Source organism: Patagioenas fasciata, chromosome 18 (genome assembly GCF_037038585.1).
Source record: "Patagioenas fasciata isolate bPatFas1 chromosome 18, bPatFas1.hap1, whole genome shotgun sequence".
In the NCBI taxonomy this organism is placed as follows: domain Eukaryota; kingdom Metazoa; phylum Chordata; class Aves; order Columbiformes; family Columbidae; genus Patagioenas; species Patagioenas fasciata.
The window spans coordinates 440307-452608 of record NC_092537.1 but is presented as its reverse complement, the minus strand read 5'-3'; the positions used below and the strand labels follow the sequence as shown (position 1 = coordinate 452608).

General features: G+C 64.3%; 1 protein-coding gene across 6 annotated transcripts in view; it reads left to right on the top strand.

Annotated features, from left to right (window-relative positions):
• The window catches only part of DNAH17 (dynein axonemal heavy chain 17), a 30790-nt gene that overhangs the window by 13770 nt on the left and 4718 nt on the right, over positions 1 to 12302 (top strand). For 3 of the 6 annotated variants that reach the window (XM_065852692.2, XM_071816271.1, XM_071816268.1), the window contains 34 exons: positions 12 to 150; positions 722 to 949; positions 1069 to 1206; positions 1329 to 1461; positions 1731 to 1858; positions 1971 to 2119; positions 2236 to 2518; positions 2637 to 2810; positions 3512 to 3719; positions 3800 to 3965; positions 4407 to 4509; positions 4716 to 4863; positions 5014 to 5105; positions 5285 to 5446; positions 5531 to 5695; positions 5811 to 6002; positions 6170 to 6436; positions 6557 to 6718; positions 7207 to 7440; positions 7617 to 7781; positions 7878 to 7973; positions 8050 to 8267; positions 8446 to 8653; positions 8972 to 9087; positions 9170 to 9362; positions 9462 to 9697; positions 9866 to 9988; positions 10137 to 10341; positions 10740 to 10904; positions 11006 to 11146; positions 11281 to 11451; positions 11598 to 11720; positions 11842 to 12035; positions 12118 to 12266. In XM_065852692.2, the coding sequence (XP_065708764.1) occupies positions 12 to 150; positions 722 to 949; positions 1069 to 1206; positions 1329 to 1461; positions 1731 to 1858; positions 1971 to 2119; positions 2236 to 2518; positions 2637 to 2810; positions 3512 to 3719; positions 3800 to 3965; positions 4407 to 4509; positions 4716 to 4863; positions 5014 to 5105; positions 5285 to 5446; positions 5531 to 5695; positions 5811 to 6002; positions 6170 to 6436; positions 6557 to 6718; positions 7207 to 7440; positions 7617 to 7781; positions 7878 to 7973; positions 8050 to 8267; positions 8446 to 8653; positions 8972 to 9087; positions 9170 to 9362; positions 9462 to 9697; positions 9866 to 9988; positions 10137 to 10341; positions 10740 to 10904; positions 11006 to 11146; positions 11281 to 11451; positions 11598 to 11720; positions 11842 to 12035; positions 12118 to 12266 (5774 nt within the window). Of the gene's footprint in view, positions 1 to 11; positions 151 to 721; positions 950 to 1068; positions 1207 to 1328; positions 1462 to 1730; positions 1859 to 1970; positions 2120 to 2235; positions 2519 to 2636; positions 2811 to 3511; positions 3720 to 3799; positions 3966 to 4406; positions 4510 to 4715; positions 4864 to 5013; positions 5106 to 5284; positions 5447 to 5530; positions 5696 to 5810; positions 6003 to 6169; positions 6437 to 6556; positions 6719 to 7206; positions 7441 to 7616; positions 7782 to 7877; positions 7974 to 8049; positions 8268 to 8445; positions 9088 to 9169; positions 9363 to 9461; positions 9698 to 9865; positions 9989 to 10136; positions 10342 to 10739; positions 10905 to 11005; positions 11147 to 11280; positions 11452 to 11597; positions 11721 to 11841; positions 12036 to 12117; positions 12267 to 12302 lie in introns of all 6 variants that reach the window. The other 3 variants (XM_071816269.1, XM_071816267.1, XM_071816266.1) reach the window with 1 other exon arrangement.

Genomic DNA, 12302 nt, shown 5'->3' with positions numbered 1-12302 from the left:
CTCCGCTCCAGACCCTGCGCCATGGTCGTGCCCGACTTTGAGCTGATCTGTGAAATCATGCTTGTCGCGGAGGGATTTATGGATGCTAAACTTCTAGCAAGAAAGTTCATTACTCTGTATACACTCTGTAAAGAGCTGCTATCCAAACAGGTAATTTAGCAACGTTGCAAGGTTCTTTCAAAGAGTTCAGTTGAATTTCAGACCCGAGGGACTGTAGCAGCATTGCTGGAGGCAGCGTGCGGGCTGGCGGTCTGCACCGCTCCGGTCTAGGGCGGGACAAATCCTGCCTCCACGCTGGTGCAGCGGGTGGCACGTTTCTGTCCTCCAGAAGAAATGAGTCCAAAGATGGGATGGGATGGGATGGGATTGGATGGGATGGGGTGGGATGGGGTGGGATAGGGTGGGGTGGGATGGGGTGGGATGGGGTGGGATGGGGTGGGATGGGGTGGGATGGGATAAGCCAGTTAAGATGAGAGCATCCAGCTGTTATTGATCTCAGCAGAAGTGACTGGCAGTAAAACCACGGTCCCAGGCAGCAGGCCTGGCTGCCCCACACCCCCGGGCTGGGGCTTGTCCTGGGCGTGAGCTCACTTAAGCCAAGCCTAGGGGCCGCCTGGATGACCCGGTGTGGGGCAGAGGACAGGGTGTTCCTCTCCATCATTGTCTAAAGCTGTTCTCCCTCACCAAGGTGGAGTTATGACGCTTTGCTCCCTGTTGGCAGGACCACTACGACTGGGGTCTGCGGGCTATCAAGTCCGTGCTGGTGGTAGCCGGCTCCTTGAAGAGGGGGGACCCTGGCCGTGCTGAGGATCAAGTCCTGATGAGAGCTTTACGAGACTTCAACATCCCCAAGATTGTAACAGACGACTTGCCCGTCTTCATGGGGCTGATCGGAGACCTGTTCCCAGCCCTGGACGTCCCCAGGAAGAGGGATCTCAGCTTCGAGAAGGTGCGAGCCCAAGCACGGCCCCCGCGCCAGCAGCATCGCCGCGCCGGCAGCTCCACGCGGCACGGCTGGAGGCGGCCGGCTCAGCTCGCTGCCGGCGCTCAGCACCGCTGTCCCTGCAGATCATCAAGCAGGCCGTCGTGGAGCTGAAGCTGCAGGCGGAGGAGAGCTTTGTGCTGAAGGTGGTGCAGCTGGAGGAGCTGCTGCAAGTCAGACACTCCGTCTTCGTCATCGGCAACACCGGCTGTGGCAAGTCCCAGGTAGTGGCCAAACTGTCCCCGAGGACACGGGGCCCCCTCCTCCCCAGCCCAGAACACCCGGAGCCCCCGAGCGGCTCCGCGTCCGCGCTGCGGGCAGGGCTGCACCGGTCCCGTCCCCACAGGTGCTGAGGTCGCTCAACAGGACGTACCAGATCATGAAGCGGAGGCCGGTCACTGTGGACCTCGACCCAAAGGCCGTGACCTGCGATGAGCTGTTCGGGGTTATTCATCCGGCCACGCGGGAGTGGAAGGACGGTGAGACGCGACACGCGTGCGGGTGGGACCTGGAGCAAACCGTCCCCAGCAGCAGCTGCTGCGCGGGCAAATACCTTCATCAAATCTGAATCTATAAACGCTTTGTGATGTGGTGGTGGAGTGGGAGGATCTTTCCCTGGGGCTCTTTACCGGACTGTGAGGGGTGAGGAACACGTTTTGGGAAAGCGCCAGTCCTGCGCGTCCCTCAGCAAACCTGCCGTGAGCGGCAAGAGCTGCCAAGGACAAACCCCTGTCCCTCTATGGGGCAGGTCTGTTTTCTACAGCCATGCGTGACCTGGCCAACATCACACATAAGGGGCCCAAGTGGATCATCCTCGATGGAGACATTGACCCCATGTGGATCGAGTCCCTGAACACGGTCATGGATGACAACAAGGTCGGTGCTGTTGCCCCCCAGGAGCTTTGCTCGCTCGTTAACTCAGGGCGATCAGCCTGCGCTCTCACCTGGGCAAGAGTCAGGCAGACCCCGTGACGAGCTGCTTCCCCAGATCCTCACCTTGGCCAGCAACGAGCGCATTCCCCTCAACCCCAGCATGCGGCTCCTGTTTGAGATCAGCCACCTGCGGACCGCCACGCCGGCCACCGTGTCCCGCGCGGGGATCCTCTACATCAACCCCGCCGACCTGGGCTGGAACCCGTGAGCACGGGGAGGGGCGGGCGGGGGGGCAGGGGGGGCTGGGGGCCAGGGGGGCTGGGGGACCAGGGGGCTCTTCCCCATGCGCTCCCCTGCAGCCCTGCCCGTCCCTCCCGCAGCATCGTCACCAGCTGGGTGGACACGAGGCCGGCGCAGTCCGAGAGGGCCAGTCTGACGCTCCTGTTTGACAAGTACCTGCCGGTGTGCCTGGAGAAGGTCAAGAAGGGATTTAAGACGATCACGCCGGTCCCCGAGGTGACGGTGATCCACACGCTGCTGCACCTGCTGGAGTGTCTCCTGACGCCCCAGACCGTCCCGCCGGACTCGCCCCGGGACCTCTACGAGCTCTATTTTGTGTTCGCCTGCACCTGGGCCTTCGGCGGGGCCATGTTCCAGGACCAGGTGCGCTGCCCGCGCCCCGGCGCCTCCTGCCCGGCTCCGTCCCAGGGCCGCATCCTGGGGAAAACGCGAAAGCAACCGCGCTGGGCAGTTTCTGAGGTTTTGTGTTTGGTCCCCGCAGCTCACGGATTACCGCCTGGAGTTCAGCAAGTGGTGGGTGAGCGAGTTTAAAACCGTCAAGTATCCTGCCCAGGGGACGATCTTTGACTACTACATTGACCCGAAAACAAGGAAATTCATGCCCTGGACTGAGAAAGTGCCAAAATTCGAACTCGATCCTGAAGCCCCTTTACAGGTATTTCCCGCGAGCTCTGTGTGTGCTGTGGCTGTCACCGGGCGCCCCAGGCCGGGCGGGACCGCGGCGCGGGGATGCGGCTGCGGCGCGGGGATGCGGCTGCAGCGCGGGGATGCGGCTGCGGCGCGGGGATGCGGCTGCGGTGCTTCCGCTGCCCCCCGCGGAAACCCCAGCGAGAGCTGCGGGGTGCAGCTCTTCCCTTTTAGTTTCAGATTAGCCTGCGGCTTTGTAGATCCTCATGCAAGAGCTGACTATTGCCTGAATGCAGAAACGTCCTTTCGAGCTTCATTTGCGCGTCTTTTGAAATGCTGTCCTGAGTGGGGGGGTCGTGTCAGAGGCGCCAGGGACAGGGAGAGCTGCCGCGGCTGAATCCGGCCCGTGTGCTGGCTGAACAAAGCACCGGGGACAGTTCCCGCGGCTGTGCCGTGTTGTTGTGTTTTAATAACTCATTTTTCTGACAGCTCCTATTTTTGGTCAGAAAGTCTTTAGAGTAACCGAGCACTTGAGACTCTTTTTCTTTAGAGAGGGCCCAGGTTTGGCTGGAGAGAGAGCATCTCCCGTTAGAGCAGCCGGCAGTGCCGGGAACAGGGGGCAGGGGCTCGGCGCGCTGCCCCGGCTGTGCCGGCAGATCCTGGCTCTGCCCCGCGCGTGGGCTCCGGCAGCGGCCGCCGAGCCCCGGCACCAACGCATGGTCTCCCCAGGCCTCCATGGTGCACACGGCAGAGACCACCCGCGTGCGCTACTTCATGGACCTGCTGATGGAGCAGCGGCGGCCGGTGATGCTGGTGGGGAACGCAGGGACGGGGAAGTCGGTCATGATGCGGGACAAGCTGGCAGCGCTCAGCACAGACGAGTACTTCGTGCAGTTCGTGCCCTTTAACTTCTACACCACCTCGGCCATGCTGCAGGGTAAGGCCGGCCCGGCTGTGCCCCCGGCCCCGGCGCGGCAACCCCCCCCCAACCCTGCCCACCCGGCCCTCTCGCCGCAGCCGTCCTGGAGAAGCCCCTGGAGAAGAAATCGGGGCGGAACTACGGCCCGCCCGGGGCCAGGAGGCTCATCTACTTTGTCGACGACATGAACATGCCGGAGGTGGACAAGTACGGCACCGTGGCACCGCACACGCTCATCCGGCAGCACATGGACCACGGGCACTGGTAGGTGCGCGCCCGGTGGCCCCCGGTGCGGGGGCGCGGTGACCCCTGCCCAGCAGAGCCGCGCTGGCGCCTGTGCCGTCCTGGCCGCGCTGTCGGTGCGGCTGAGCTGGCGGTTCCCCCGCCTGCGCATCCCAGAGCCGCGGGCAGACTTTGGCAGGGAACAGGAAAACTCTCTCCCGGTGGCTCCAAACCCGCCACGGCAAACAGCCCCAGCGCCACGGGGTCCCCATTCCCAGCAGGGCAGGCAGGGGGGGCTGGTTTGGGAAGGGAGGGAGGTGACAAGGGAGTGCCGGGGGGTGTGGGGCAGCTCTGGCCGTGGGGCGCGGGAAGGGCCCCACGCAGCGTCACCGGAGCGGACGGAGCTCGGCGGGGCCAGGGGGGCACAGCCGGACGGGAGGACCCCGGCCCCAGGAAAGCGTCACGGTGCCGGTCCCTGCACAGGTACGACCGGACCAAGCTGACCCTGAAGGACATTCACAACTGCCAGTACGTGGCCTGCATGAACCCAACCGCGGGCTCCTTCACCATCGACCCCAGGCTACAGGTACGCGGGGCCGGGGCTGTGTCCAGCACGTCCCTTCTCCTGGGACCAGAGCCCGGAGGGGCTGGGATGGGGTGGGACAGAACAGGATGGGGTGGGATGTGGTGGGATGGGATGGGGTGTGATGGGGTGGGGCACCTCGCAGTGCTGGCTGCCTGCATCACCCCTTGGGGCAAAGCTCCCCCCTGAACTTTTGCTCCTCTCTGCAGCGCCATTTCTGCGTCTTCGCCGTGAGCTTCCCCGGGCAGGAGGCTCTGCTGACGGTGTTCAGCACCATCCTGGCCCAGCACCTGCAGCTGCAGAAGATGCCGCCCGCTGTGCAGAAGCTGCAGCCGCAGCTGGTCGCAGCAGCGCTGGGTGAGTCCCTGGAAATGGCCCAGCTAAAACCCGGGGCTTGTCCCGCCTGCCCGCGGTGACCGGGAGGCCACGCCAGACTCGGGGACCCCGCCGGGGCTGCCGTGGTCTCGGGGGACCTGCCCGCGCGCTCACCGCGCTCCCTGCCCGCAGCTCTGCACCAGAAGGTCGCGTCCATCTTCTTGCCAACAGCCATCAAGTTCCACTACATCTTCAACCTCCGCGACCTCTCCAACATCTTCCAGGTAGCGGGAGGGCTGGTTCCTCTAAAACATCCTCATCCCTTTCTCTCCTCCGTCACTCATCCTGCAGTGCACCGTGTCCCTGCCTGTTAGCACGGCCTCTCCCCAAAGCCAACCTTTAAGCCCAGCTTTGAGCAGCAGTAAACTCGGCTCCCAGTGCTGAGGGGTTTGGTGTTTGGCAGGGCCTGCTGTTCTCCACCCCCGAGTGCCTGAAAGCTCCCGTAGACCTGGTGCGCCTCTGGCTCCACGAAGCCGAGAGGGTGTATGGAGACAAGCTCGTTGATGAAAAGGATCAAACAACCTTTGGGAGGACACTGGTGGACACCTGCCAGAAGTTCTTTGGTGTAAGTTGTGCTGGAAAATGAGGGAGCGCCCCACGGCGGTGGTGCCCCCCAACTGAGCCCCACATCTGGCTCTGCCTCTCCCAGGAACTCGGTGAGGAGCTGCTGTTCGCCAAGCCCAACATCTACTTCCACTTCGCCCAGGGCCTGGGCGATCCCAAGTACCTGCCGGTGCCGAGCTGGCCGGCGCTGAACAAGCTGCTCGGGGAGGCCCTGGACGGCTACAACGAGGTGAACGCGGCCATGAGCCTGGTGAGCGCCGCGGCAGCCGCCGCAACACCGGTTCCTTGGGTTTGTGCCTCGGGGCATTTGCTGCTTCTCCTGCCGCGATTCAGGTGGTCAAACCTCCCCCTCCTGTTCTCTCCAGGTGCTCTTTGAGGACGCAGTGTCTCATATCTGCAGAATTAGCCGGATCTTAGAGTCCCCCCAGGGCAACGCGCTGCTGGTGGGGGTGGGCGGCAGCGGGAAGCAGAGCCTGGCGCGGCTGGCAGCGTTCATCAGCAACCTGAACGTGTTCCAGATCACGCTGAGGAAAGGCTACGGCATCCCAGACCTGAAGGTGAGCGCGGCCTCGCCGCGGCCCTGGTGGCACGGAGCGCGGGCTCCGCTCCGCGCGCTGCATCTGCGCCCCGTGCGAGGCGCTCAGACGTGTTTCCTGAGCCCACGCGGAGCCGAACCCGGCACGTCGGGACCAGCCCGGGGTGACGGCTCCTCTGTCCCATCCAGCTGGACCTCGCCGCCCAGTTCATCAAGGCGGCCGTGAAGAACCTCCCCACTGTGTTCCTGATGACGGACTCCCAGGTTGCTGAAGAGTCGTTCCTGGTCCTCATCAATGATTTCCTGGCGTCCGGGGAGGTGCCAGGGCTCTTTCAGGATGATGAGGTGGAAGAAATTATCAGTGCCATGAGGACCGCAGTGAAGTTACTTGGATTGCCAGATACAAGGGAAAATTGCTGGAAACTGTTTATAGACAAAGTCAGGCGTCAGTTAAAGGTGGGTGCTCACCCAGGAGGGGTTTTGTCAGCGCTCCCGGCTTCTCCCCTCCAAAGCCTGTCAGCAGACAGGACACACAGCGTGGTCCCCTGCGCGGTGACGTGTGGCGCTCTGGCCCAGGTCATCCTCTGCTTCTCCCCCGTGGGCTCCACGCTGCGGGTGCGGGCGCGGAGGTTCCCGGCCGTGGTCAACTGCACGGCCATCGACTGGTTCCACGAGTGGCCGGAGGACGCGCTGGTGTCCGTCAGCAGCCGCTTCCTGGAGGAAACGGCGGACATCGAGGTGAGTGGGACCCAGGGTGCTGACGGACTCCCCGTGCCCAGCCCCGTCCGGGGAGCTGGGGGCACCGCCTGCTCTGGGTCAACCTGCAGCTCTGCTGCTCCCCGGGGTCACGCGCCGGGGTCGGGGGCGGCGAGCGGGGACGGGCCGGGGGCAGCTCCGGTGTCACAGCCCGCAGCCCCGCGCTGGGGACAAACCTGTCCTCATCGCCCCTTTGTCCTTAAGACACCGCCACAAATAATGACCTGGAAGCATCAGCTTTGCCGCAGTGCAGCCCAGGTTAACCTGAGGGATTAGGACCAGGAGAACCAGAGCTGGGCTTAAGAGCCGGCACCTCTGGTACCATGGTCAGCCACGTTCTCCAGCGCACCCTGTGCCGTTCAATGAAAAGCGGCGTTTGCCCCCCGGCCCTGTGGGCAGATGCGGAACCAGCGCTGTGACGGGTTTGGTTCTGCACCGGCACCGCGGCTCACGGTCTGTTCCTGGCGCAGCCCGAGGTCAAGGTCTCCATCAGCCGGTTCATGGCCCACGTCCACACCAGCGTGAAGGAGATGTCGAAGAGGTACCTGTCCACGGAGAGACGCTACAACTACACCACACCGAAGACCTTCCTGGAGCAGATAAAGCTCTACCAAAACCTGCTGTCAAAAAAACGGAGCGAGCTCACTGCCAAGATCGAGAGGCTGGAGAAGGGGCTGAGGAAGCTGCAGAGCACGACGTCGCAGGTACCTGCCCACAGTGTCGCTCGTGCACCGCGGCAGCAGCGGGTGCCGGGGGGCCGACGGGAGGCGCGTCCCCGAGGACAGTCGTGGTGGCTGGGATGTCCCCGAGCCACCGCTGCGAGGCCCGCCGGGCTCGTTAGGATCAGCCCTCTCACCTGCTCCGTTTCGCCCCTGTCGAGGTGGATGACCTGAAGGCCAAGCTGGCGGCCCAGGAGATAGAGCTGAAGCAGAAGAACGAGGACGCAGACAAACTGATCCATGTGGTGGGCGTCGAGACGCAGAAGGTCAGCAAGGAGAAAGCCATTGCGGACGAGGAGGAGCTGAAGGTCCAGGCCATCAACACGGTGTGTGATGCTGAGTCGGAGCCCAGCGCGGGACGGGGCAGCACGAGCTCCGTCAGCTCCGGCCGCTCACCCCGTCCCATCCCCGCGTCCCCCCAGGTGGTGACCGAGAAGCAGCGAGCGTGCGAGACCGACCTGGCCAAGGCGGAGCCGGCGCTGGTGGCTGCCCAGGAGGCCCTCGACACCCTCAACAAGGTGGGCGACCCCTGGGCGGGAGGCGGGTCCCTGGCTGGTGCTGGCGACACTCAGCGTCCCCACGGTCCCTCCCTAGAACAACCTGACGGAGCTGAAGTCCTTCGGGTCCCCGCCCCAAGCCGTGGTGAACGTGACGGCGGCTGTGATGGTGCTGACGGCTCCCAACGGCAAAATACCGAAGGACAAGAGCTGGAAGGCAGCAAAAGTTATGATGGGAAAAGTAGACGCTTTCCTTGATGCCTTAAAGAAGTTTGACAAGGAGCACATCCCCGAGCCCTGTCTGAAGGCGTTTCAGTGAGTCCATGGTGGCCCCATGGGGCTGCCCCATGCTGGAGGCTGGGAGAGACCCGGCCCGGCCCGGGGGCTCTAGGGCAGCCGTGGGGTCAGCGCTGGCAGCCCGAGCCCGCGGGGAGCGGGACGGGGCCACGGGCGGCCATGGCGCGGTGCCACAGCGCGGCGCCTCCCGCCCCAGGCCCTACCAGGCCGACCCCAGTTTCGATCCGGAGTTCATCATGTCCAAGTCGACGGCCGCCGCGGGTCTGTGCTCCTGGTGCCTGAACATCGTCCGGTTCTACGAGGTGTACTGCGAGGTGGAGCCCAAGCGCCTGGCGCTGGCCGAGGCCAACGCCGAGCTGGCCGAGGCACAGGAGAAGCTCGCTCGCATTAAAAACAAAATCGCGGTAAGTGCGTGTTCCCCGCAGCCCTGGCCAGGGAGGCTGCCGCGGCCAGACGCTGCTCGCCTTGGCTGGCACAACCAGACACTGCTCGCCTTGGCTGGCACAACCAGCCGCTGCTCGCCTTGGCTGGCGCCCGCCGCGACCTCCATCAGCCGCCAGCGATTCAGCTGTGGGTCATGGCCAAAAATGAGCGAGAAAGTTCCTATAACTCATGTAGGCTGGTGCCCAGGTGCGGGAGCTGCTGCAGAGCTCCCTCCGGGCCCGGCGGCTCAGCGCGGCGGCGCCGGCGCGGCAGGAAACCGTGCACGTGTTCTTTTGAAGGGCCTGAATGCCAACCTGGCGGCGCTCACGGCGGATTTTCAGAAAGCTACGGCTGAAAAACTCAAATGTCAGCAGGAGGCTGATGCCACCAACAGAGTCATCACGCTGGCAAACAGGTACCGCGCGGAGCGGCGCGAATCCCAGCGGCACCGCACGGGCACCGGTGGCACCGCAACAGCCGCCATCTCTGACCCCCAGGCTCATTGGGGGCCTGGCATCCGAAAACGTCCGCTGGGCCGAGTCGGTGGAGATGCTCAGGCAGCAGGAGAACACGGTGTGTGGGGACGTGCTGCTGGTCTCCGCCTTCGTGTCCTACGTCGGCTACTTCACCAAGAAGTACCGGACGGAGCTGCTGGAGAAGGACTGGGTCCCCTTCCTCGGGGAGCTGGCGGTGAGTGGCCGGGGTTGCCCGGCTCCTTCCCTTCGGCCGCAGCACCGAGCGGCTTTGAGGGGCTCCCGCTGCTCACGGCCAGGCACCCAACACCCCCAGGTGCCCATCCCCACCACGCCGGAGCTGGACCCCCTCACCCTCCTCACCGACGCCGCTGACGTGGCCACCTGGAGCAACCAGGGGCTGCCCAGCGACCGCACATCCATCGAGAACGCCACCATCCTCTGCAACACCGAGCGGTGGCCCCTGGTCGTGGACGCCCAGCTCCAGGGCATCAAGTGGATCAAGAACAAATACGGGGAGGACCTGCGGGCCATCCGCCTGGGCCAGCGCAGGTGGGGCGGCGCGCGGGGCCGCGGGCTCGGGCTGGTGCGGGGCCGGCGGGCTCTGCAGGACGGGGCAGCCGCGCTGCGGGGACGCCCCGGCGGGGGCTCCAGGGGGTCCCACGCGCGCAGTGGCCGGGCACACGCTCGCCCAGCGCCACATCTCCCCCTGTGCCGCAGCTACCTGGACACCATTGAGCGGGCGGTTGCCGAGGGACAGACGCTGCTGATCGAGGACGTGGGCGAGTCGATGGAGCCGGTGCTGGACCACCTGCTGGGCAGGAACACCATCAAGAAGGGCAGGTCAGCACCCCCGTTCTCTGGTGCTGAGGAGCTTCACCTGCTCTGAGCAGCCACTGCCGCCCCCTAAAATGTCTGTTTATGTCCCTTTGCATCTGTGATGAGTCACTGCCAAGTGTACAGAAATCAATTTGTTTAATGAACTGAACAGATACATTAAGATAGGAGATAAAGAAGTGGAGTATCACCCACGCTTCCGCCTGATTCTGCACACCAAGTACTTCAACCCTCACTACAAGCCAGAGGTGCAGGCTCAGTGCACCCTGATCAACTTCTTGGTGACGCGGGAGGGACTGGAGGACCAGCTCCTGGCGGCCGTGGTGGCCAAAGAGCGGCCGGACCTGGAGACCCTGAAGGTAGGAGCGCGGCTGGGGGCAGCGCAGAACGACCCCCGCCCTGCGCCCGCTGCCGCTCAGCCGCAGCCCAGGTCTCCGCGCCGGCTGCGGGGACTCGGGCTCGTGCTTTGCCCCGCGGGTGACAGCCCGAGCCGTGTCCCCTCCTCTGGCATCGGTGCTCTGGTCACAGCACGAGAACCTCGGCTGGTTCTCCGAGGCGCGGAGCTCAGCTCACAGGCGCCTCGGTGCGTTGTCTGGGGCTGCACGTAAGGGGACCGCGTTTGACCAGGAGAAGATAGAGCCAGCAGTGCGGCTGGCGCTGCGGGCTGGTGCGCGGTGCTCGTCAGGGCATGGCGGCTGCTGCCAGCGTCACCGCGGTCCCGTGAGCGACACGCGTCTCTGGGGCCCTGGTGGTGTAGGCAAACCTCACCAAGAGCCAGAACGAGTTCAAGATCAAGCTGAAGGAGCTGGAGGACTCCCTGCTGGCCCGGCTGTCCGCTGCCGGCGGCGAGTTCCTGGAGGACACGGCGCTGGTGGAGAACCTGGAAACAACGAAGCGCACGGCCATAGAAATCGAGGAAAAGGTGAGCGGGCCGGGTGCTGTGCACCGCCAGGCAGCGGGAGCCCGGGAGCTTGGGCGCGTGGGAGGAGGCTGGAGAACACCCACCCTCACGTGTGCCCAAAGGTGAAGGAAGCCAAAGTCACCGAAGCGCAAATCAACGTCGCTAGAGAAAACTACAGGCCAGCGGCAGAGCGAGCGTCCCTGCTCTACTTCATCCTGAGCGACCTCAGCAAGATCAACCCCATCTACCAGTTCTCGCTCAAGGTAACGGGAGCGAGGAGGGAGCTGGTTTGGGTGGGCAGGACGGGTCTGGGGAGCGCAGGGCTTTGCTGCTGAGCACCAATGCTGCTGGCAGAGCCCCCAGCAGCGGGTGCTGAGCTTCCCCCGTCTCCCCGCAGGCGTTCAGCGTGGTGTTCGAGAAAGCCATTCAGCACTCGGCCCCCAGCGACGACATCCAGCAGAGGGTGATGAACCTGACAGACGAGATCACCTACTCGGTCTACACGTACACGGCACGGGGGCTCTTCGAGGCAGACAAACTCATCTTCCTGGCCCAGGTCGCCTTCCAGGTAATAGCTGCCCATGTTTGCTCAATACTGAGTGTGAGTTTATGCTGGTTTAGGTTGTTCTCTCACTCCTGTGCTGCTGCTGGTGCTCGGTAGCCCCTTGCGCCGCGTGTGCCGGGGCAGCCGTGACGCTGCGCTCGCCTCGCCAGGTCCTGACGCTCAAGAAAGAGGTGAACCCAGTGGAGCTGGACTTCCTCCTGCGCTTCCCTTGCAAGGCTGGCGTCACGTCCCCCGTGGATTTCCTGCAGCACCAGGGCTGGGGCGGCATCAAGGTTGGTCCTTGTGGTCGCCCACGGCGCCGGGGCGAGGCCAGCGCGGCCCCCGGTGTGCACGGGGACCCCCAGCCCGTGAGCCTCTCCAGGGGTGATTCACCCCTTTCTGTGGGACCTGAAGGTGCTCTCGGAAATGGAAGAGTTCAAGAACTTGGACAACGACATTGAGGGCTCAGCAAAGCGGTGGAAGAAGTTTGTGGAGTCCGAGGTGCCGGAGAAGGAGGTGTTCCCCAAGGAGTGGAAGAGCAAGACAGCCCTGCAGAAGCTGTGCATGCTGCGCTGCATGCGGCCCGACAGGATGACCTACGCCATCAGGTGCTGGCGGCGCGGGGCCCTCTGACGGACCCTGCACGTCCCCGCGTGCTCCTAACGCCATTGCGCTTTCATTTTTCCATAGGGACTTTGTGGAAGAGAAGATGGGCAGCAAGTACGTGGAAGGAAGGAGCGTTGAGCTCTTCAAGGCGTACGAGGAGAGCAGCCCCTCCACGCCCCTGTTCTTCATCCTCTCCCCGGGGGTTGACCCTCTGAAAGACCTGGAGGTGCTGGGTGAGCCGCTCCCCGCTGCCCCGCGGTGCTGCCGCG